Source organism: Penicillium robsamsonii (genome assembly GCF_028829455.1).
Source record: "Penicillium robsamsonii strain IBT 29466 chromosome Unknown utg000003l_segment0_segment0, whole genome shotgun sequence".
Taxonomy (NCBI): Eukaryota; Fungi; Ascomycota; class Eurotiomycetes; order Eurotiales; family Aspergillaceae; genus Penicillium; species Penicillium robsamsonii.
Window position 1 is genome coordinate 3,369,374 of NW_026643221.1, and position 24,012 is coordinate 3,393,385.

Consider the following 24,012-nt stretch of genomic DNA (forward strand, 5'->3'; position numbering starts at 1 on the left):
GGTCTGATAACCCGGAAGAACGATCCTCCGATGGGCGGTCGGGCTGGCCGGCAAAAAAAAAAGTCAACCGTTTGCTCTTGGTGAAACAAAGCTTAAGACTTACCTCAAATTATTTGAACCCTCTGCACTCGGTTCGCAGAGAAAAAGAAAGACCACTATCAACAGTCTTGAGGATATGTGTCACTGCGCAATTGTGTGAGAACCGAAACAAAAGAACGAAAAAAAAAGTCCGCGGAACAGCCCGCCAAAAGAGACTTCACGATGGCTTCGTCTCTCGCCGCGCAGCTGTCGCAAATTGCGGCCAAGTCGACACACGAGCTTGACCTTAAGGCGCAAAGGGTTTCACACTCACAGTCTCTTATTTTCGACCCAAAGGTCGCGGGCACTCAAGACTTTGATGCGATTTATGATATTTGTTATGACGGGTTCCGGGAGTTATGCTCGTTGGACCCCCGGTTTGCAGAGTTTGATCGCACAATCTTCAGCGAGCAGAGCAAAGCGGAAGACCGCAGTCAGATGAACGTAGCTCAGAACAAGGAGCTCGATACTGCGGTTGAAGCTTTCCTGGCTCTGGTTGGAGGTAGGCTACAGTTGAGTCCCGCAGTGAAAGCTGTGGACTGGCTTGTGAGAAGGTTCAGGTGAGAAACAATCGCGAGGGGGGTTGCAGATCGTGAGATCGTGAGGATTGGTGGCTAACTTATGTGGCAGGATCCACGAGTTCAACACAACCGCCGTATTATTTACGTTCTTGCCGTATCACACGACACCGCTCTTTTTGAACCTTCTATCTATTCTTCCGGAAAAACTTACGCCTACATTCAAAGTCCTTACTCCATACAAGAACGGCCTCATTAATCCGCCAAGGCACCCGCTTGTTCACAGCGCAGCAACCAACAAGCCTTTCTTTTCCGAATTAAATGAATACGTCCTGAAGGTTTGTAGACAGCAGGCCCAAAGCCATGCACTCCTCGCATTTTGGGCTGGTATTGTTACAGAGGCTGTCGCAACAATGCTGGATGGCGCACGCTCAGGCAGAAGAGAGGCCGAGAAGCAAAAGCATGAAGATATCCTTTTGCGAATTTTGCCGGTACTCAGCAATGCCTTTACGATGAAAAATGTCTCGGAATTAATCGTCGGCTGCTATATGATCTGTGTTGTCCTGGCACAGAAGGCCTTCCTCTCGAACGAAGTTATTGATGGTCTAATGGAAAGTGTCGTGGGTTCTTGGACGGAAGATACAAAGATATCTGGTCTGATCTGCCTTTCGGTCCTTGCACAGCATAAGCCTGCTGTTACGATCCCGAAAAAAGTCTTCAAGGGCATCTTGCGCCTCGAAAACCCTATCGGCCAACTTTCTGAAATCGCTACCCAATATCAGACGTCTAACCTATTGCTTGGGATCATTGCTGGCTGCTTGACTGATCTCGACAAACAGGGCAATGCTCGCCTTGCCGTTCTGGCCGCGGTCTTTGAACACAAGATGCTTGGCGAGAACGAGATTGCCAAGGCTATGAGCCTGGTCCTCGAAGCAGCCTCCAGTGCAGATGAGACCCACCGAATGTCTTTGGAAGCCCAAACCCAGCTTGCTGAGCTGGTTCAAGGATTTAACCGATCTGAAACCCTCCAACCAATTTTCCAGAAGACTTTGACTGAATCTTCGTTCAATATCTCGGCTCTGGAACACAACCTCCAGACCGTTGTCGAGGCCCCCGTTGTGGCGCAAGCTATCGAAGATGTGGATATGATCGATGCGGACGATCAACCTCAGGTGGATGCCTTTACGCCAGCTCTGGAGTCTTTGACCAAAGAGCCGTTGTTCCCATACTCATTCCTCTCCAAGCAGTCTATCATCGAATTTGATAACCTGGTACGCGTTTTCGCCTTGGCCGTGGACTCTGAGGGCAATCTCGAGCTTTTCACCAATTTGCCAATCTTGGGCAAGTCCCAGGCCACTAAGGCCCCTCAATATTTGTCATTCTTTATCAGAGTCGTTGCTGGCCACTACCCCATCGGAACAAAGGTTGCTGCTTTGAACGTCGTATCATCTGTTCTTTCATCGGTACCTGCCGACTTTGATCCTCAGGCACTACTACCATTCCTGTTTGTGGCCCTCTCTGATCATTCCGAACGGATTCGCCGTGAGACTGCTGGCGTCTTGGCTATTATCGGATCTTTGTACAAAAAGAACACCAAGGCCAGTGATAGCTCGAAGCCATGGGCCCACGACACGATCTATGGCAAGGGCAAACAATCTACGGGTGTTGCATGGCTCACTACCAAGGATTCGCACAAGGTCCTAGAGCGGGCATTGCTTCCAGGGCTGGAGGAGTCTATCCTTGATCCTAACCATGTTGGTAGAATGGTGGAAGCTACCCTGCGGGGCACCGTTCTGTCCGAAGCTTCGGGTGCATCCGAACTCAAGAAGTCTCTCCGCCTCAGTCTCTTTACTTTCATCTGCTCTCATGTTGTCAAAATGCCAGTTTTCGCACCCAAGATCAGCTTGCTGAAGTTGGTCAACAGTGTGGAGAAGGTCTCTACCGCAACCCTGACCAGCGAGCTTCTCCCAGTGCTCGAGGATTGGCGCCGCTTGAACGAGAAGGAAGTCGAAGAAATTTGTGGCAAGGAACGCATTGTGGCGTCCGAGACAGAGCATTTGATTGCTGCTATTGTCACAGCCAAAGACCAGGACGCCGTCGATGTCCTTCTCTCCAATGTCAGCTCTGGTGATAACTTGCGCCCGTCCTTTGTTGCGGCTTGCTTTGGCCAAATCAAACACATCTGGGCTAAGATCCCCGAAGACCGTCAGTTGGCCGCATCCGAGAAGTTGCTCGATATCTCCCTTGCCGGTTCGGCCAATGCCGCTTCTCTGGCAAACAACTGCAGAGATGTTCTTCGCACTGTCGAGCTTTCTGGTGCTGTTCTTCAGCAATTTGTTCAGAAGATTCCCGTGTCTATTACGGATGTCGAGTCTATTGGCCCTGCGCCAAAGCGGAGACGTACTAGCCAGAACAACATGATTGCCATGACTGTCAAGGACGAGGCAGAGCTGAGCAAGTTGATGGACAAGATGACTTTCATCTTGGAGATCGTGGATAGCTCCTCCCCAGAGACTCACCCCGAGCTTGTAGAAGGATTGTTCCAGACGCTCGCTGCTCTTCACCACTTCAAGTCTCAGATCCAGTCCGGCATGAGCTATCTTCTCAGCTTGACTTTGGGAAGTCTCTTGGCTATTGTGAACAAATCCAAGGGATCTGTTAAGCCGCAGTTCGATACGTCCGTCATTAGGGCCGACCTGGTGGTTGACTGTGTGCGAACAACCGACAGCCCGCAGGTTCAGAACGGAGCTCTTCTTCTCGTCGGAAGCCTGTCTGTCATTGCGCCCGAGTTGGTTCTCCACAGCGTCATGCCGATTTTCACGTTCATGGGCACTACTGTTCTCCGCAAGGATGATGACTACTCTGTTTCCGTCATTGACCAAACCATCGATCAAGTTGTTCCTGCGCTCATCCAATCTCTGCGTAACCAGAAGAGGGATGTTGTCTCCGGAACTTCCGAGTTGCTGCTCAGTTTCACTGCAGCCTTCGAACACATCCCCGCGCATCGCCGTCTGAGACTCTTCCACGCCTTGATCAGCAAGCTTGGAACACAAGACTTCTTGTTCGCTGTCCTAGCAATGCTTGCTAACCGATACTCCACCAACAAGGATGTCCTCACATTGATGACCGGTCTGGTCTCTGATACTACACCTGTCGTGGAGCTTACCACCTACAGCAAGTACTTGAACTTGGTCAGTGATTCTCTCAAGACCAAGCCAGGTATCTCCCAGGTCCTTCTTGGCATTGGTAGTGACGATGGACGCGACGCCCAGAGCATCTGCGTTGATCTCCTACGTGATCTTGCTCACTTGTTTAAGCACTCTTCTCTCAAGGCTAAGCTTGAGACTGCCTTTGAGTCGGACGACGAAGCTGCTGATCAGTCCCGCGCTTGCTTCTCCCGCGTCCTAACACAGGTGCTGAGCATCGGCGAGGCCGTGCAGAGTATGAAGCCCGTCAACCAGGCTTGTGGTGAGGTCCTTGGTGCTCTGTTCAGCACTCTGTCTCTCGTCGACTTCCTGGATACCATTGAGGTTCTCCTCCAGGGTCCCAATGACGAACTCCGACGCAAGGTTCTTCGTTTGCTCGAAACCCGCCTTCGCCAGAACCCCGAGCGTGATAACCTGTCACAGATCCGGGTTCTCGACTTCTTGCCCACCCTGGTTGGCATTGTCGAGTCGTCTCCCGATACGCTGCTCAAGCATGCTGCTGTTTCATGCATTGACCGTATCACCGACAAGTACGGCCGTAAGGACCCGTCCAAGGTTATTGCTGCGGCTAGAGTGGTTGCCAGTGAATCTTGCCTCGGCCAATCCGATGACCGCATTCGCTACATGGGTATCCTGTGCCTGGCCTCAATGGCCGAGGTGCTGGGTCAAGCCATGATTCCTGCCCTCCCGGACACACTCAAACGTTCATTGGAATTGCTCGAGTTGAGTCTTGTTGCTGGCAAGGAGAACTCGCGCCTCCACGACGCCGTCTTCACCCTCTTCTCTGCCCTCTTCGTTCACCTGCCATTCATGATCTCAGCTGGTCATCTGGACAAGATGCTCCTCCTGTCCTTCAAGTCTGCTAATGCGGACATCGAGGAGAGTAGTGATGAAAGCCGCCAGGAGTCCCTGCGGTTGATGGCCCGCAAGGTGGATGTGGCCGCAACTCTCGGCGCCGTCGATCGCAATTGGCAGCACGCCGTCGAGGCCGGCCCAATTGCTGTGAACGAACTCTTGGAGACTGTCACAATTGCTGTTGACAAGCACCCGAAGTCTACCATTTCCAAGAATATCAACGTCCTTACCAAGATTATTTTCAAGGCGTTCGATCTGCGCCGTGAGCAGATCGCTCTTGGCGAAAAGGCTATCTTCGAATCGACTGCCATTGATGAGGCCGAAGCGGCACTCAACGACGTTACAATCAAGATGATTTACAAGCTGAACGACAGCACGTTCCGCCCCATCTTCCTCAAGTTCGTTGAGTGGGCCACTACCGCTGCCCCCAAGGAGGAACAGGGTCAAACTTCGCGCCTCACGACTTTCTACAAGTTCCTCGAGGTCTTCTTTGGTACTCTCCAGGTATGTTTCTTCGCGGTTCTTTATGCATTGATCTTTATCGCTAACACCTTCGCCAGTCAATCGTCACCGGGTACTCCAGCTATGTTTTGGAGAACGTTGTCAGTGTCCTGAGCACATCGGGTCCCTCCAAGGCCCAAAAGTCCCTCTGGTTGGCCGCCCTCCGTATGCTTCGCAAGTCCTTCGAGCATGACCAGGATGGTACGTTTCCTTTCTGCATCCGGTATAGCTGATTATAGCCACTAACATCTACTGCAGAATTCTGGCAAAGCCCCTCCCACCTTTCCACCATTTCCGGTCCTCTGATCGCCCAGCTGGCCCACGCAACCAGCACCACGACCTCTAACATGGTTATTGCCGACGTCGTGCCCACAATCACAGAACTGGCCATTGCTGCCGACTCCACAGATAACCACAAGGAGCTGAACTCCGCTCTGATGAAATACCTCCGTCCTTCCTCTGCGCCTAATGCCCGCTCCGCCGGTGGCGATAGCCCCCACACCCGTCTCGCGGCCCTCAAGGCCGAACAGGCCCTTACCGAGCAACTTGGTGAGGAGTGGCTGGCACTTCTGCCAGAGATGTTGCCTTACATCAGTGAGCTTATGGAAGACGAGGATGAGAGCGTTGAGAGAGAAGTCCGCAGATGGGTTAAGCAGATTGAGAAGGTGCTTGGTGAGCGTCTCGATGATATGTTGACTTAGAGTTTTGGTTATGATTGTGTATAAAATTTGCATTTTCTTGGCGTCCATAGAACAGGTTCTGTGCGAGCCTTGCTAGCGGTCTACGGATAGTCTGTCTAAAAATTGATTGTTCTAATTATTTGATTGTTCACATTCTGTAAACCGCCTTTATCTAGACACTATCTGCATTCAAACTACCCAAGCTGTGTTTTGGCGAGGCCTACCATCCTTGAACCTCAACCATGCTCCTACTGGTTCTTGCTCCAATGCCCTCAACCTCATGCAAAGAATAAGGGATTGCAACTCAACCACATCTGCACTACCTCTCTGTCGCCGAATCAAAACCACGGACCCGGGCGAATCTACAATGCGGGATCTTTTGTTGCTATGATCTTTTGGCCGAGTCTGGTTAAATACTCTTATGTAATCACTGAGCTGCAGCGTGATTACCACCGTTGTTTTTCTCACATGACTAGAGCTTTCCGCGTCGTTGTATTTTAGGGGCCAGATTTGGACCTCATCTAGGTAGTGGCGTACTGAATCGCTCGCCTTCTATTTCGTCAGGAAATTGGTCACCACCCGATGGTCTTTTGGGGCCTAAAGACCACCTAAACGTCTAAAAGATGGCCATGATAACAACCTCGCCCATTCAAACCCAATTTTGGGATCTACTATTTACATCCGGCGGCTTGTTGGCATTGATTGGGACTTGCATCAGCATCGCTATATTTACTTATCTGATCTCGACGATCCAGGGCGCCGTCATAGTCCGCAACAAACGTCATGGAAGCCGCCCGCCAACACTCCCGCACGCTATCCCACTTCTTGGTCATCTTCCTGAGTTCTTAAAGGACCCAAGAAAATTCCTGGCAAAAGCAACGTACGTTTAATACGATCGACAGATTTGCAAGTCTGCTGACCTGCATGTACAGAGCTCAATATGGTCCGTCTACTCCTGTCTGCATACAGCTCCTCCACCGGCGTATGAGCCTTCTCGGAGGCGCTGATAACATAATTGCCCTTTTCAAGAGTTCCAGGGATCTAAGCAGCGAGCATTGGCTCGTGCAGGTGTTGGTTAATGCATTTGGTGTGAACGTTGCCGATGCACCTTTTTATCTGGCCGACGACACGGGAATCAACAACCATCCTGACCCCAGAAGTAAAATGACCAACCCAGAGCATCGCATCTTCCATCTCGTCTATAAATCCGTTCACAGTGGCTTGAGTGGAATTAGCCTCGCGGAAATGGAGAGACAAGTTGTGAAAAATCTGTCTACGCAGATCTATGAAACGGATTTCAAGTCTGATGCTTGGACTGAAATCCCGGATCTATACAGCTCCTTCATCCGCAAGACCTCCTTCAGAGCATCCATCGTATCCCTTTGCGGATCGCATGTCTTCGAAGTGATCCCAACCTTCGATAGCGATTTCTGGGTATTCGATAGCCTGATGCCAAGCTTGTTCAAGGAGATTCCGCGATGGCTAGTACCAGCGGCGTACGTAGCCCGGGATAAAATGAAAGACAATTTACAAAAGTGGCAAGCATTTGCCCATAATCATTATGATGTCCGCCAGGGCCAACTAGACAAGAGAGAATGGGAGGAGTTCTTTGGATCCAGGCTGATGAGGACAAGACATGAATTCTTTGAGAAGATGCCGTTGAGCAAGGAGACTATAGCTGCCGATGATCTTGGATTGATTTGGGCGTATGGAACTCTTCCCCTGCTTCTCTTTCTCGTTTTCCTTTCTAAGGCTAACCGGCTAACCAATGAACAGGGCGACCGCAAATACTGTCCCTGCGATTGGCTGGATGTTATTGGAGGTTCTTCAGCGTCCGGATCTCCTACTGAGAGTCCGGGAAGAGGTTGCTCCCTATGTCTCTCGAGACCCGTCAGACTCGAGCCAGATGGTCGTCGACATTCACAGCCTCTGCAGACAGCCCCTCGTCCAGTCAATCTACGCCGAGGTCCTACGCTTACGCTCCGGTACCGTCATTGGCCGAATACCCTCATCTCCCGATTTGCACGTTGGGGGGTGGCATTTCAAGAAGGGTGAGCAGATCATCGTATCAAACTACAACACCGGACGCAACCAGTCCGTCTGGAACCAAGGCACTTTCGAAGACCCACATCCTGTTGATGAATTCTGGCCGGATCGTTTCATTGTTTACCCGGATGATCCTAATAGTGGTCCTACCCTACAATCCGTCCTACAACAAGAAGTAAAGAAAGGGCAAGACTCCACAATCCCGAAACCAACGTTCTCCCTCAACGGGACGGCTGGGTCTTGGATCCCCTACGGTGGAGGCACGCGAATGTGCCCTGGGCGGCATTTCGCAAAGGAGGAGATGATCGTGATGATGGCAATGTTTCTGACGGCGTTCGATATTGAGCTGCTGACAGATAAACAATCTTGGATCCAGCCGGATTTGAACTATTTTATGTTCGGTGTTATGCATCCGAAGGGAAAGATACCCGCTAGGATTCGGAAGAGGGAGTTCTGAATGCAAATCACATTCGATCCACATCAGTACCTAAGGTATCGACCTAAAGAGCAAAACCATCCCCATTTAATTATCATTCTTTGGTACCTTATCTACCTTATTGTTGCTACACAGATTCTGTAAATGATGTCGCATTCAGTTATCGGGGATGACAGCATCCGAAGCATCCACGCCAGCATTCCACCGGTACTTAGAAGCAGGATGGTCTGCACGGGGTCCGGCCTGGCCGGGCTGCGCATATAGGTTCTCACGGTAGGTTCCCTTGGGCACAGCATAGTCATCCCAGAACAGACCTCGCTTGCGGAGCTCTGGAATAAGGAGATCGATGATATCCTTGAAGGAGCCGGGCTTGATTGCGTATGCCTGTGCGAATGGGGTTAGTAAATGTCTCGAGATACAAGGGGCTGTTTCAAGAAACACAACTTACCAGATTGAACCCATCCACATCGGCTTCTTCTACCCATCGCTCCATGTTATCGGCAACTTGAGAAGCTGTGCCGACAGGAGTAGCACCCAACCCTCCGACAGTAATATGTTGGCCAACAGTGGCCTTTGTCCATTTAGCCACTTCTGGTGTCGCCTTAGACCAGCCCTCGACAGCAGAGCTATACAGAAACCCAAGTCAGTATTTTGTCAAGCCGGAAAGGAGAAGCGTTGTCACATACCGGATAGCATTACTCTCAACATGTCGCAGCTCCTCGTCATCTCCATACTTATCCAAGTCAATACCCGTCCACCCACCAAACAGCGCAAGCGCTCCATCAATAGATCCCAGACTGCGGAAATACTTGAATTTCTCCACAGCCTCCTCCTCGGTTTTACCGAGAATAGGGCAAAGAAGTGCAAGGAACTTGATACTCTGCGGGTCACGCCCATACTGACTCTGTGCAAGCTCCCGAATCTCCTTGACGTTCTTCGCTACGACGGCCGGGCTGTGGCCCGCCACGAAGATAGCCTCGGCATGTTGCGCGGCGAAGGTTTTGCCTGCTTTTGAGGTACCGGCCTGGAGAATGACCGGTGTGCGCTGTGGACTGGGTTGGCAGAGGTGAGGCCCGGGCACGTTGAAGTATTTGCCGACGTGGTTGATTTCACGCACGCCTGCTGGGTCGGTGTAGATGCCGCGCTCGCGGTCGAGGGTTACGGCGTCTTGGCGCCAGGAGGACTCCCATAGTTTGTAAGTTACTTTGATGTATTCTTCGGCGAGGAGGTAGCGATCATCGTGCTGGATTTCTTTGTTAGCGGGTCATACACATGTGGGGTTGGGAGGTGAAGCTTTACATGTAGTTGCTCGGCTTGGCCCATATTGCGGGCAGCGGAATCGAGGTATCCTGTTACGACCTGAGGATATTGTTAATATGTATTTCTTTTGGAGTCTTGATCGTCGAGTTCGGTGTGTTACTCACATTCCATCCCAATCTATCAGACAAATTCAATTAGTGACTTGTTCTCCCATCGGTTACTAGATGTACCTACCGTCCTTTGGTAAGATGGTCAACCGTAGATAGTCGTCTCGCAAGATGATATGGCTGCTCATAGGTTGTTGTGACCGTCACCCCGAATCCGATATTCTTCGTCGCTGCCGCCATCGCGGGCACAACAGCCAATGGCTCGTTCACTGGCCACTGAGCACCCGAGATGACTGCAGGATCGAGGTTCCTGGGTCCCTTATAGACATCGTATCCTCCTAAAGATGTATTGTCAGACTTCTTCCCCAAGATAAACTTCCACCCTATACTTACCAAGAACATCTGCGATAAAAATTCCATGGAACTTGGCCGACTCGAGCAATTGTGCTAGTTCGACCCAGTGGTCGACATCATTGAAGCGATGCGACTCGTCTTCGGGGTGTCGCCATAGACCTGGCGACTGATGGCCGCTGCCTATACTGATCGTTAGATCGGAGTTTCACATGTTCCATGGGGTTCGACGTACACATTTCCACAAAGGCATTGAGGATGAGCGACTTGCGAGGCTTCGCATCTGAAGTAGACATTTTTTGAAAGTTAGTAATTCAAACAATCCGGGAGAATCTTTGTATTTATCTCAATCTAAATAAAATACCCTAGAATACCCCGCGTCACTCGGCATGTTTGGCAATGTTATAGCATCACAGTGGGCCGTGATGGCGTGCCAGGTCCCCTCTAGTCACGAATTGCGCAACTGTTTTAATTGGCCAAAAAGCAATTATACTCGAGACTATTCTGATAACTCTCGCCCGAGAGATATATAATACAGTGTTGTGATCTGCATCTACCTTCAGGTCCACGTATATTCTCATTCACGTTCCTATTGGGTCCTTGACGTGGGATTTACTCAACTTTAGGAAATTAGATCATTTGGTTACTTTGTTGAGCATCACAGTTGAACTTGAATATCTTTCGTTTTCCTAATACACAATAGTGATTCAATATCCTCTCCAACGTGATAAATCATAAACTTGGGATCATCATGGCCATAACCCTACGTAAACCTAAAAATCCCTTGAGCCGCGCCAATCTCGAAAAGCACCTCATCGCGAGCGTAAATCAAGTCATTGTGGACCCTATATCAATTCGTCGAACAGGTGCCTTCAATCATATCCCTGTCCGGGGACTTGGTAGTGAGACGTACGCACATCATTTAAACATAGTCCCTGTTCCGTCTCCTCGGTACCATTGCTGGTTCTCCTTTTAGATGTACAACATCAGGTCCTAATAATTTGAAACGGTGAAGTTCTTCTCAATTGCCCATATTGAGTAGGCTATTGGACATACACAATGACGAGCTTGTATGCCCGCGATGGCATTTCGACTGTCCAGCCACCTCTATCACAGGCGGTCGGCTATATCGTCGTCGTTGTCATCGGTGTGATTATTGCTCTGGGTGGGTACTTCAATGCAGTATTTCAACACGCCAACTAACACCGAACAGTGATGATGCTTATCACAAAAGTCTTGAAGAAAACCACCGGAGAGGACAACGAAAAGACTGAAATGTAGGCAAATGTCCCGAATCTTCCTTCAATACTAATCCGCAAAACAGGTTCATGACAGCAAACCGTACTGTCCGCACAGGTCTAACCGCATCAGCCGTGATATCAGTCAGTCTTTCTCTCCCAGCCGCTTGGATTCCAACTGATAAATGACTTTTCAGTCTTGGCTTTGGTCAACCGCTTTACTCGGCTCATCCTTTGTCGGCTATGACTATGGCATAGCCGGTCCGTTCTGGTTTGCAGCTGGCTGCAGTCCGATGATTGTGTTCTTTGCGCTGTTGGGAATATCCTGCAAGCGAAAGATCCCTGAAGCGCATACTTCGCTGGAGGTTGTTCGGATTCGATACGGTACGTTTGGCTTTCGTCGCTTGTTTGGGCATTTGCTGACTCTATTTCGGTGATATAGGACATGTGGCACATGTTGTGTTTATGATTCTCTGTCTGGTGAACAATATCTTCGCGTGCGCTAATATGCTTCTTGGTGCCGCTGCTGTGATCACTGCTGTGTAAGCTTCTTCCAGTCTATTTCATATGCTCCGACTAACCAACCCAGTACTGGAATGCATATTATTGCTGCAACATTCTTGTTGCCGGTTGGAGTGACTCTTTACACATTTGTCGGTGGCATCAAAGCAACGTAGGTCCTCTTTTCTCAACCTGCGAGGTCCAAACACCTAACTCTGCCATGCAGATTCCTCACCGATTATTTCCACACGGCTATAATCATGATCATTGCATGCTATTTCTCTGTCAAAGCCTTCTCAACTGACCAGGTTGGTTCCGTGGGTGATCTTTTCGAGCTTGTCCAAGCAGCGGCGCAACGACACCCGGTCTCTGGCAACCAAGACGGGACATATCTGACAATGACATCGAAGAGCGTAAGACCAACAGTAATGAATCAAGTCTACCACCCGATTCGCTGATATCACCACAGGCAATCCTTTTTGGAATTCTTCACACACTTGGAAACTTCGGCTTGGTCATTGTAAGCAGAAACCATACATCCCATTACCATCACACCCTAACTCCCCCAGATGGACACAAGCTACTTTATCAAAGCTTTCTCTGCCTCCCCAGCCGCAGTAGTACCCGGATACACAATCGGAGGCATCGCCTACTTCGCCATCCCATGGGGCCTAGGAACAGTAATGAGCTCCGTTGCCCTAGGACTCGAGAACCATTCAACCTTCCCCACATTCCCAAGGGTAAGCACTCTACCTCCCTCAAGCTCAATGACACTAACACCTGAAACCAGAGAATGACAACTATGGAAGTCGGCAATGGCCTAGTCCTCCCATACGCAGCAATAACCATCGCCGGTAAAGGGGGCGCAGCAGCAGTCCTGCTTATAACCTTCATGGCGTGCACATCAACCCTTTCAGCGCAGGTTATTGCCGTCAGTTCTATTCTCAGTTTCGATGTGTACCGCGAGTATTTCAAGAAGAAAGCCACAGACCGGGATCTGATCCGCGCGAGCCACTTTGGTGTGATTTTCTTCGCTGTTTTCTCCGCTGCTTTCAGTACCATGCTTCACTACGTGGGTATCAATTTAGGTTGGACACTTTATATGCTGGGTATGCCATTTCCACTTCCTCCCTTCTATTTCAGACTAATAATCCTGTTTTAATAGGTGTGGTTACATGTCCCGGAATCTTCCCAATGATCTTCACAATCCTCTGGCGACGCCAAAGTAAAGCCGCCGCAATACTCTCTCCGGTACTTGGTCTTGCGACAGGTCTGGCTGTCTGGCTCGGGACAGCATCGCATTTCAGCGGTGAAGTTTCCGTCGCGTCGACGGGACAAGTCCTCCCCTGTTTATATGGAACAGTCGCTTCCTGCTTGTCGCCCATCGTATACTCCATTTTGATTACGCTTGTCCGGCCGCAGAATTATGACTGGGATGACTTCAAGAAGGTCAAGCTGTCTCTCGAGAAGTCGGATGGTGATTTGACGACTGCGCATCATGATGGTAGTGGTGAGGATGGAGGGAGGGGTGCCCATGACCAAAAAGAGCTGAAACGGTGGGGCCGTATTGCGGCTTTCTGGGCTGTGGCGACCTTTTTGGGTCATTGGGTTATTTGGCCGTTGCCTATGTATGGATCTGGTTATGTCTTTGGGAAGAAGGTATGTGTTGCTCTTTGTTTTGGTGGTTCTTCGTTGACTGGCTGTTCTAGTTTTATATTGCCTGGGTCGTCGTCGCTATTATCTGGCTCTGGCTCAGTATGCTGGTTGCTATCTTTTATCCGATCTTCGATGGTGGTTTAGAGCAGATTCGTGATGTTTATCAAGGGCTGAGAGATCGTAAGATTGTCACCGAGGGCGCTCGGAGTAATGATGGCAAAGGAGAAAGTGCCTCTCCGTCTGTCGGGTCTATCAGCGATGGTATTCACATCGGAGATTCGCAAGGAAACAAGACTTGAATAACCATTCGGAATCAAAACAGTTTTGGGACGATTGGGGTTCTATGCTACTATCTTGAGGAATTTGGTCTCTTTGTATACGCTATTTTACGTCCCTTGTTGCGAGTTTATATGTACTACATCTACATCTATACATACAATTCAGCAAAAATTCGATAGTCATCGTGTTTTTTAAAATTTCCAGTTCATAAAACGTGTTCAAAATAGATGCAAAATCGGCGCACACCCTATCAACCATCAAGGCTGATCCGGATGTGCCCACATAGCAACCATAAATGTCCCATTCCATACATATGTCGGCGAAATATGTCTGATATTGAAATACCAACAGCCAAAGAAAAAACATGATCTAAGGGAATCCGTTTTTCAAGTTAATGTACTTTGAGGCAGGGTAGTTCAGCTGATTGACGCTATTCTCCAAAGCGCCAACACCTCCAAGGGTATCAACAACCTGTGTGTATGTCAGTAAGGTGTGGACCAGATATCGAAACCAGAAGTGACATACAGTTGTAATCAAACTGTCCCCGCCAGACTTGTCAGAGCTGCTCTCCCACCACATTCCGCCGCCTAGTCCACGGGACTGGATGTACTGCGCCTTCTGGCGCGCAATTTCAGGTGTATCGTAGCTCACAAACAGTCGGCTCCCTTGGTTGTAGCAGTAGCTTGCACCTGGCTGATCCAAGATTGTTACGGTACAGCCTGGCAGTGGCAGGCCCTTGTAATCCCACACGCCGTTCTCCCATGTGCCCGCTCCAACCCCATTGTAAGCCTTTCCCGGGCCGTCGGTATTGGTAAATGCTCGACCGTACAGTGGCATTCCCATCACAATCTTGTTGGTGGCTACGCCTTGAGAGGAGTAGTAGTCGATTGCTTGGTCCGTGTTGAATGGGGTGCTGGACGGGTTGTCGTTGGACACGTGGAGGTTGGAATTGTGGCCGGCAATACTATCCCAGCTACCGGAGTAGTCGTAGGCCATGAGGTTCCAGAAATCAAGGTACTGGTCCATCTCTTTCAGGTGCTCTTGGCGGTAGTGGATTGGGCCTAGGACTTGTCAGCGGTTTGAAATATTCCAACGATAGGGATAAACTTGCCAGCGGGGGATGCGACAGTAAGCAGGAAATGATAACCTCCAGCGTTAGCCGAGCTGTAGTTATCCAAAGCCTGAATTTAATTAGCCACCGCCCATGGATATGCATAAAATGATCACATACCCCACGAAGTCGTCGGAGTGCATCGACAAGTTTGTCCGCCTGGTCGTCATTGGCAGGGTACTGTAGTATTTATAAGCATCAGCAACTCATAGGATCCGAACTATTGAAGAATTACCTCATAATCAACATCAATACCATCCAAGCCGAGGTCCTTCAATAGCTCCGTAGCAGAATCAGCAAACTTCTGCCGACCAGCCTCGTTGTCAAACGCAGAGGCGAAGTTGGGGGAATAGGTCCAGCCTCCAATGGACAGAAGAACCTTGAGCTTGGGGTTTCTCTTCTTAAGCAGGAAAAGCTGCTTGACACAGCCATAGACATTGCTTCCGGAATCATTCCAGGAATCAGTAGGATAATGTTTGTCAGTGTCTGCCCAGGAGTCCGACAAATAGACCTCGCCTGTGGCAGGGCGAACGTTGGCAAAGGCATAAAGTACATGCGTCAGTCGCTCGGCGGGAAGGTCTTGGGGTTGGAAGTTTCGACCGTAAATGGCCTGATACTCTGATTAGCGTCGCTGTTTGGATGTTGGGATGATATTCTTTATATCCCCGGTTCCATCCAGTGATATATAATAGATATGGTCTGAACCCACCCAGTTCACATAGTATGCCACCGAGCGGTACCCGCCAACATCACGAGATACAATCCCAGTAGTGTTGGTGCTCAGGGCAGGAATACAGACAGCGTTGGCGAGCCAGCTCAGGCCTAGAAGGAAAGGAATGACAAGATGCATGATGAAGGAGTGTCGAGATGATTTCTGATGTCTCGGGCCAGCGAGGATGAAGTTTGGTGAGGTCGAAGAGGGAAATGACCTCACTATTTGTAGTCGAAGTCGACAAACAAAAGAGATATCCTCCGCGGAGTATTGAGATGACGGACAATAGTTGTCAAGTCCATTCAATGTGTTTGTCTTCCTAAATAGGTAATAGGTACCCTGTTACCTAAAGGGTGACTTGCTTGATACTAAGGGGTCTTCATCGTTTCAGCCATTGATCTCGGGGAATCCAATGAGACTCTATGAACTGGTCACATTCAGCAAGTCAGGCAACTGGGGTAGTTCACTTGGTCCATTGAAGCATTGTGTTTCTTGTGGAGGCTGGCGGACTAAGCAGCGCCACGGGACATCATCTCCACACTATGAAGATCCCAATATGATATCTACTGTGTACTGACCGTATTTTGGTAGTTGATGCCAACTGCATAACATACCACACAACTGTGTAACGTTCTGATATCGGGGTTGATCCCTTTGCGATAACTTGACTATCTGTCCTCGTGTGAAAGATTCCCCGACCAATCAGTCTGAGAGATCCCTAAGGATGGGTGACAGTATCATATGGAATCCATCGCTGATGCGGAATCAGGATAGAGGATTATAGCCCGGAACAAATTTAATTGTTCGTGACTAGAAGCTGTGTCTTTGGATGTTGCAGCATCACCCCAGTCCTGCCCCAGGAATCATGTTAATAAATATAAATGGGTGGTAGTATCAAACAAAATAAACCAGATGATACTATTCAAGGTTATGATTTAGGGTCTGTGGATATGCAGTCTGACACATATTAATATACCGGGTTCACGGTCTGCAGGAACAGTCCCTGTGAGAAGGATAAATACCAATGTGACACTGGGGCCATGCGACCAGAACATGTGTCATATTAATGCCATACCGAGGATGAGAAGAGTCAAGCCAGTAGGAATACGATTCCATGACCGGATGAAGGGAAGTTTCTCACGTGGGTTGGCTCTACACATCTAGACCTTTTGCAATTTTGGGATTCAAATGTGACCAAGTATAGATGGTAGATTAGTCTCAAGCATAGAGGTATTGAGCACACACTAGGTTCTGAGAAAATAGCCCTTGGTTAAAAGATACTACATTGAAATGTATCTCACGATCACGTCGGACTTTCAAAATGATGCATCACAGGTCTGATGAGGCTCTGACAGCTCCCATAAGCTCTGGTGAAAGTACCTCACTTCACAGTAACTCTCACCTCTCCTACTAAGGCGATTCCCATCCTCAACCGGTCCAGAAATTTATCCTCATCAGCAGTGATCTGGGCAGCGGCACCCGGGGCATAGATCTTGGCCGCAAAGGCCTGATAGGCAGCCTGATCGGCGAAGGTAAGTTCGGCGTAGGCATCAAAGTCGAAATCTGGCTGTCGCCCGCGGAGTATAGTGGCCGGAGTGAAGGCGTTGCGTGCAGTGGAGCCATCCGGAGGGATTTCGACCGCAGTGCGGGCGATATAGTTTCGATGATGAGAAAGGGGGAAGTCTTCGCCTGCAAGCTTCTTGACCAGTTTGACATGCGCTTCGTAGCGCTTTTTGAATTCTTCCGGTGACAGATGGGGGTTGCGGTAAAGAAAGGCTAATATCTTGACAGGCATGTTGAAATCACAAAATGTAGCAAAAGTAAATTTAATTGAGAGTCTGGTTTGGATATGCTGGTTTAGTTCGAATCTTAAAGGAATCTTGATTCAAAGATACTAGAATGAACCGGTTATATCTCGCGCGGTTTTACTCTCGGCCCTTACTTTGTACCTTAAAAGCAGTACAACGCGGAATATGCGGGGGTATACGGCGTAGTATTCTCTAAAATCCACAGGCTTGTGTAATATGAGATCCTGATCAAGTGGTCCGGATATTCTGTACTCGGGTAAAGCCCATTTTACCATCCATTCGAAGCCAAGGATCTGGATAGCAGTGGGACGGGACTCAGGCCAAAATGAAAGCATCAACCAAGGCATTGAGAACAACGTATTGCGCTCTGCCTGGTCAATAGGCGGCAACCCTGCTGCTTGTCGAGGCTTCCGAATGCCGTCCTCGAATCGGTCCTCCCACAACGGATAAGGATTTCGATTTCCCGGCTCCCTGTTGTGATCTTGCGCGGGGGTCGAGTTTCGGCCACTGGGGGCGCAAGCGCAGGCATAGGCACGGGTGCAGGTACGGGTGTTGATTCTTCCCCTGGCGGGGGGGGGTCTGGCCTCCTTGAGAATTTTGATCTTTAATGGCATGATGACGATATGAGAGGTAACAAGAAAGGTTTCTTCCGACCTCTAGGGACGGCCCTTAAACTGAGCATCCCAAACCCTGTATGCAACGAATTCCATCTCCTGAGGGCCCAGCACAAAATCTGATCCGTTCTTTGGCTTTTTCCGGGTGTGTATTTTTTTCGTAGGGTACTCGAAAGCTCCCTGAAACTTTCGAGCATTTGGGGGCCGGATAACGGACAATTTCAATAGTTTGGCGAGGGACAGGAGCTCGATTTGGTCCTCTTGATCTCCATTCCTCAATAGATATTCTGCCCCGGCTGTAAATGGTTACTGTAACCGCAACGTTAACCTGATCATTGGATTCAGTCAACCAGAACTTCACATCCTCTTCCACCTGCACTCTTCTCTCACTCCAGACGACTTCGACGGCTATAGTCGGCCAGTCCGTTGCTCTACCACCTGCAGAATATTCAGGGCGCCACCCTGAATCCGGGCATTTGTTTCTGTTCGAGCTACCTCGGAAATTTGCAGCACCCGTAGCAACCAGGGGGGAATTCAAGTCCTTTCCGGCCCAAGCCTCGAAGAGTGCCTCAAATGCTCCTTTGGCTGCCTCATGAATGGTACTTATCGGCATTTCGATAAATAGGTGGTTGGTTGAAGGTTCATACAACTTCCATGATTTTTTAAGTAGGCGTTCGTCACCATTCTCAAAACACTCGAGGAAAGAACGATCATCAATGATTAAGATAATATACGGGTTTATTATACCCATATACGCCTCATATTGTTCTCATTGGCGATCTAAAATCTGGAGACAATCTTGGATTCCCCTAAACTCGTATTTTGGGGTATTCGAAGGAAGAACATCTTCATACATGATGCCGATAAACCACGAAATTGTAGTGCAAGAGAGAAGGCTATAGTACATGGATACATTGTATAATATGTAGGCTTGAGTTTCTCGAGTGGCAAAATATGACAAAATAAGATCATCATGTACCTAGCTCATCTCCTTGCCTATGTTCCAAGGTTCCAGGTTGGGGTGCTATGATCTGATTTCTTCTGTACTAGTATCTAAATATTTCGGAGTGATTTGAAGTGCCAGCCACAGCACTTCAACACCTTCCTTCCCTCTAACTTTCGAGGGAAAACTCCGCTTTCATCTCATTAACTCGCGTGCTTTTCATAACATCAGGCCTAAACCACAACGCTCTCCTCTGCCCTCTGATCATCCAAATCCTCTTCAAGGCTTCCTCTCAAGCTCTTAGTATTGAGGTCTATTCAGGACCTGGCTGGCCGGTATCTGATCATTCTCGATTCATATGCAGCTGAGCATGCCCCAAATGCCTACCCATGCGACCCAAGGATGGTGGAGGATGAAGGATGGCCCGGGGGAGTAAAGATTACATGATAACTACGTTGTAGGAAGTAAGCAGAATCTACAACCTTGGAACACATGTAGGAGCTAAATGACGCTCTTATTTTGTCATTTTTCCCCTCGATGACATTTTTCTATCTGTACACTAGTCTTGGTTTATCACCCAGCATCATGGCCTATGCAGACGTTCTTCCTTCTACGACCCCAAAATATGAGTTTAAGGGAATCCAGCACTGTCTCCAGATTGTGGAGGGGCCAGATGATCAAGATGAGCAATACGAAGGGTATATGGATTCACGTAACCCGTATGTTATTTTTACTATTGATGAACGTTCCTTCCTCGATTGTTTCGTAAATTCCGAAGAAAGATCCCTCGGAAAATCTTGGGAGTGTTATGACCCTTCCATCAACGAGCTTCTCGTCAAAATCATGGAGTCCGGACCTCATGCAGTAGGAACTACTGCTTTCACACGTTTATTCGACGGATGGTTAGGACCAGACGATCCAAATTACCCGCTTGTCGGCACAGCAGCAATGCTATATCGAGGCAGTTCAAACAAGAAGAAACGTGCCGATTGTTCATGGAAGCCGGGACATTCAGGGCTCGACAGGGGATGGCCGACTATCGTAGTCGAGGTCGCGTACTCAGAGACCACGGCGAAGATGATGAGAGACGTGAAGTTCTGGTTGAACGAATGTTCTGGACATGTCAACATCGTGCTTACAGTCAATATACATGAGCGCAGAAGGATATCTATTGAGCAATGGAAGATGGGAAACCGCACTGCATTCCCCGTTCAGAAACTTGAGATCGCAAGGAACCCAGCGCCGAACTGTGAGAAGATCCAGGGGAGGATGCGATTCTCCTTTGAAGATATCCACCTCCGGCCCAAAGGGCCAGATGACATTGATTTTATCATCAGTCATCGCGATATTGAGAATCTCGCACACCAAGTCTGGCATCAACAGGACAAAGAGGACAAACAGCGCACATCTGGATAAGAGCTTGTCAGCCTCCGCCTTGGATCCCGCCGCTCCGGCTCTTCAGAACATCCGTTCACTTCACACTTCCTTCGCCACCTCGCTCTACCTCTCTTCACCTACATATTAATTACCACTACTTTCATCCCATTAACAAAATCGTGTGCTTTTTTTTCCTTCTTTTTTTGCCTGTCCTTACTTCTCTGCCATAATGTCGGGCCCAAACCTGCACAACGCTCTTCCTCCCCCTCCGATCATCCAAATTCTCCCCACTCAAGGCTTCCACTCGACACGCCCTTCAGTCTTGGAATCTGTTCAGGACCTGACTGGCCGGTATCTGATTAACGGCAAAAAGCCCGGTTGGCGCGATGGACCCAAAAACTTACCGTACTCGAGAAATGTACAACACTACGTGAGAACTGAGAAAGAGCAGCTTCCGCCTCTAGTTACTCGTGGTTGGTCCTAGGGCTGCCATATGGCTTGTCATAGCTATATGAAGGACACATTTAACATGGAGCTTGGATTGTCATTTTCTGAGTCCTCGGAGCCAAGGGCGTTTATTATTTCAAGCAGTAATAGGCAAATATTAATAGTAAGGCTCTCTCAGTTGGGTATGTGTGAAAGAAATTAATTAAAACAAGAGGAAATAAACAAGCTGAGATACATGTAAGACAAAGGAAAAAAAAGGGTTTAGTGTGAACAACAGGGTATAATTGAAACAAAGACAAGCAGTCATACATCAGATGAACGCTGTGCAAAAAAAGGACTTTTTCGTGCTGGCCAACATAATTAGGGGTATTGGTTGACAATAGACAAATGAGCGTGGAGAAAATCATCCACATCTCGTATTACTTAGTGGCGGGCTCTCAGCGTGCTCAGTCTTTCTGTGTACTCCGGCGGGGCAAGGCCCATGTCAACAACCACATTGTTGAGATTGTGGCTTGAGAAGTCGGTAGGAGATGTCACATTTCGTGGGCAGAAGAACTCATCCAGCTCTTGCTGTGTTACTGTGATACCGAGTGCAGCCTTTAGCGATTCAGCGGGCGTAGCTACGCTCGTGAATTGGACCGGGAGGCGGAGGGAGATCGTCGGTGTCATGATATTGGTTGCGGGGGTGTGATATGTCAAGGAGAGATCGAGGGCGTAAACGCGAGACATCAGGCAGGCGTGGAAAGTTGGTACGAAAGCCTTGGACGCGGGTAGAGTGACGGGGACTACCACTGATGCGGTGTAGTAAGTGTCTCCAGTGAATGTGGAGGAGGGGCCGGTTGACGAATCGGATGATGATGAGTCGGTAGAGTCGCGGCGGAGATGGTCGACGGCTGTGGATTTCTTTGTCCACCGAGCGGATGCAACACACATGGTCAACAGAGGGACGCTTTCTGTGTACAGGCCGCATCCTATCTGGGCATAGGGCATGCCGGTCGTGGAAGGGAAGTCCTCCCATGGGGAAGAACTGAAGAATGTGTTGACACGGAGTTTGCTGGTCATTGTTCCGAGTGGGGGAGGCTGTTCGTCGCCGACTGGATCAAACCGCAGGTTTACGGTAGCCACGGTGCTGACGGTATCAGTTGGCTCGCCGTTCGGGGAAAGCAACTGGATGGGTCTGGGCTGGGAGGATGAAGCGACGATCCGTCCCAATTTGCCTCGCAAAGTTCCGCGCTTGACGGTCTTCTCTTTGCGCGTGCAGAGAGATGGGCTTGAGGAAATTTCAATAGGAGGTTCTTCTTCAACTGTTGGGATGATGCGGATTTTCTTGCCAACGCCGGCGATGGCCACGACTCCTTGGCCGACGAGTGGTTTCTGAAGGACACACGCTCGAACCACGTAGGCAATCTGGGACATGGTGGGTGCCATGTCATCTAGTAGTGTCTTGCCGTTGCTAGCAAGGATGGGATCACCCAATGTTGGCGGAAGCATAGTATGGGATCGTTGAATGTGAGCATTCTTCTTGGTATGGGCGCAAACCTGGGGGAGCAGGCGATCTGGGACGACGAATGTGAAAGGGTATTCATATGATCGGCCACCTTCTAGCACTCGAGGGGTCGGATACTCCATTTCATCAATGGGTTGGCGCAACTTAAGGAACATCTGTTGCGATCCCGTGCGGCCGGGACATGATGCCCGTTCTACCGTAGTTCGAGATATACCTTTTCTTCAATTAGCATTGTTTATAGGCCAGTCTTCAAGGGGAAGTACCTTCAAACACGATCTCAATCTCATCAAATCGAGTCTCATGCTCAACGGTGACGGTTATAGTGCCATCAATACTCTCTCCGGTGGTGTAAGAGTTGACATGTCCCGGCTTTTGACCTACAAGATATATCTCGATTTTAGGCTGTGATCGTCGTGTCCAAGCATCTAGCCTGTCTGAGCCAGAGCTGATTGAAGTAGTTGTCGACATTGTTTCACGGGGAAGGCAAAGAGGATATAAAGGCCTGTTCCACGAAGAGACGCAGAAACAATATGCCAGCCGACGCGACAATGAAGAAGAAATGGAATATCAAAAAGGAAAAAAGGTGTGAATAGGGACCAGATCAAATTGTTCTTAAAGAAAAATAAAGGAAAAAAATAGGTAAACGGTGGAGCCGTCGACAACCGCAATGGGGTCAAGCAAAACAAGTGTGGAGGTCTAGACAGCAATGTGAGCAAGGTTTCAGATGGCAGATGGCTTTAATAGATATTCCCCAAGGTTCTTATAAATCAGCTTTAAGTGACTCACAAGTCATAGGGCGCATCTACATCATACTTCAATGATCACGACGATCTACGTGTAGCGCCTCTTAAATCATAAAAAGAAAACAGATCGTATACAATCCAGTATAGGGAAAGTCGTGCTAGAGAGTCATCAGAGTGGAGAGTGTGATTGGTCGGATGCGAGGATCCGTTCTAGCATCACGCCCTTGGATTAACATTCCGCTTGGTCAGAGTTGCATAGAAAGAACGCTCCAGCTTGAAGATCTCACATGATATTTAGGTATATCTTGTATCCCTAGAGGACTTTTGAAGATCTTCCAAGTGACATGCCTCTTTTCCAGAGATCTTTTCTAGATCATTCACCCCCTTTCAGAGCTTTCAATCCCAAAGGGTCAGTGAAGTAGCAAGCTCCGTCAAGGGGGAAAGAAGTGGAGTGCGCCTTACTACAACATGCACGCCCTTCGACTCCACCCCGTTCACATTCCCCTAGGCCCGAGCTTCTGCTGTACCTCGTATAGTGGCCAATCATCGTGATCTCTCAGATACCCTATTCAGAATGAGTGGTGTCGATTTCAAAGCAATATCCCGTTGACTTGCATGTGTTTGTAGCACCCTTTGGTCATAACTGAGGACCTCTCAGGTCTTCACTCTCATGAGGTGAGGTACGTAACAAGTTTCCCGCGGAGAATAAATCATGGAACCCGGGACTAGCTTCGGCCCCAGAGATTTCCGGCCATAACCGAAATTTTTGCTATGCCGAACTGGGTTTTTTTTCTTCTTTCCCGGAGTGTCGGAGTGAACGGAGAAAGAAATCTTGGATGGCGCAATTCGATCTCGGTGTACAAAGAAAGTCGGGAGGCCGAGGTTGGATAGTCAGGTGATCCCTTCATTATACATAGAAACGCGGTGCTTTTCACCGCTAAAAATATATGTACAGGTTGGAGCTAATCATTTGAAACGACATTCAAAGATATCGCAGTGTGGTATAGTTGAAAATATACTTATCTTAATAAGCCAAAT

At 49.0% G+C, this 24,012-nt stretch overlaps 9 protein-coding genes across 9 annotated transcripts; 4 read left to right on the plus strand and 5 right to left on the minus strand.

Annotated features, from left to right (window-relative positions):
• Window positions 1–261: 261 nt before the first annotated feature.
• Window positions 262–5,859, plus strand: utp10 (snoRNA-binding rRNA-processing protein UTP10; the record flags this gene model as incomplete). Its single annotated transcript, XM_057230258.1, has 4 exons — window positions 262–638; window positions 709–5,161; window positions 5,218–5,359; window positions 5,417–5,859. The coding sequence occupies 4 exons, from the start codon at window positions 262–264 to the stop codon at window positions 5,857–5,859; spliced, it is 5,415 nt and encodes a 1,804-aa protein (XP_057085348.1).
• A 602-nt stretch (window positions 5,860–6,461) lies between these two features.
• Window positions 6,462–8,341, plus strand: N7447_005997 (cytochrome P450; the record flags this gene model as incomplete). Its single annotated transcript, XM_057230259.1, has 3 exons — window positions 6,462–6,718; window positions 6,771–7,544; window positions 7,615–8,341. 3 exons carry the CDS (start codon window positions 6,462–6,464, stop codon window positions 8,339–8,341), a joined length of 1,758 nt encoding a protein of 585 aa, XP_057085349.1.
• A 135-nt stretch (window positions 8,342–8,476) lies between these two features.
• On the minus strand, window positions 8,477–10,334 carry N7447_005998 (LLM class flavin-dependent oxidoreductase; the record flags this gene model as incomplete). Its single annotated transcript, XM_057230260.1, has 8 exons — window positions 8,477–8,704; window positions 8,769–8,946; window positions 9,007–9,563; window positions 9,620–9,679; window positions 9,745–9,757; window positions 9,815–10,025; window positions 10,081–10,221; window positions 10,274–10,334. 8 exons carry the CDS (start codon window positions 10,332–10,334, stop codon window positions 8,477–8,479), a joined length of 1,449 nt encoding a protein of 482 aa, XP_057085350.1.
• Window positions 10,335–11,097: 763 nt separating this feature from the next.
• On the plus strand, window positions 11,098–13,732 carry N7447_005999 (sodium:solute symporter family protein; the record flags this gene model as incomplete). Its single annotated transcript, XM_057230261.1, has 12 exons — window positions 11,098–11,203; window positions 11,252–11,315; window positions 11,363–11,420; window positions 11,474–11,660; window positions 11,719–11,818; window positions 11,866–11,949; window positions 12,004–12,190; window positions 12,247–12,297; window positions 12,347–12,517; window positions 12,568–12,886; window positions 12,943–13,436; window positions 13,487–13,732. 12 exons carry the CDS (start codon window positions 11,098–11,100, stop codon window positions 13,730–13,732), a joined length of 2,067 nt encoding a protein of 688 aa, XP_057085351.1.
• Window positions 13,733–14,081: 349 nt separating this feature from the next.
• On the minus strand, window positions 14,082–15,673 carry N7447_006000 (glycoside hydrolase family 18 protein; the record flags this gene model as incomplete). The annotated part of the gene is made up of 6 exons (XM_057230262.1): window positions 14,082–14,183; window positions 14,238–14,773; window positions 14,860–14,893; window positions 14,944–15,003; window positions 15,059–15,433; window positions 15,533–15,673. 6 exons carry the CDS (start codon window positions 15,671–15,673, stop codon window positions 14,082–14,084), a joined length of 1,248 nt encoding a protein of 415 aa, XP_057085352.1.
• Window positions 15,674–16,916: 1,243 nt separating this feature from the next.
• N7447_006001 (EthD domain-containing protein) lies at window positions 16,917–17,330 on the minus strand (the record flags this gene model as incomplete). The annotated part of the gene is made up of 1 exon (XM_057230263.1): window positions 16,917–17,330. One exon carries the CDS (start codon window positions 17,328–17,330, stop codon window positions 16,917–16,919), a length of 414 nt encoding a protein of 137 aa, XP_057085353.1.
• A 669-nt stretch (window positions 17,331–17,999) lies between these two features.
• On the minus strand, window positions 18,000–18,570 carry N7447_006002 (uncharacterized protein; the record flags this gene model as incomplete). The annotated part of the gene is made up of 2 exons (XM_057230264.1): window positions 18,000–18,253; window positions 18,348–18,570. 2 exons carry the CDS (start codon window positions 18,568–18,570, stop codon window positions 18,000–18,002), a joined length of 477 nt encoding a protein of 158 aa, XP_057085354.1.
• A 915-nt stretch (window positions 18,571–19,485) lies between these two features.
• Window positions 19,486–20,316, plus strand: N7447_006003 (uncharacterized protein; the record flags this gene model as incomplete). The annotated part of the gene is made up of 1 exon (XM_057230265.1): window positions 19,486–20,316. The coding sequence occupies one exon, from the start codon at window positions 19,486–19,488 to the stop codon at window positions 20,314–20,316; it is 831 nt and encodes a 276-aa protein (XP_057085355.1).
• Window positions 20,317–21,147: 831 nt separating this feature from the next.
• On the minus strand, window positions 21,148–22,699 carry N7447_006004 (arrestin (or S-antigen), N-terminal domain protein; the record flags this gene model as incomplete). Its single annotated transcript, XM_057230266.1, has 2 exons — window positions 21,148–22,445; window positions 22,495–22,699. The coding sequence occupies 2 exons, from the start codon at window positions 22,697–22,699 to the stop codon at window positions 21,148–21,150; spliced, it is 1,503 nt and encodes a 500-aa protein (XP_057085356.1).
• Window positions 22,700–24,012: the final 1,313 nt, after the last annotated feature.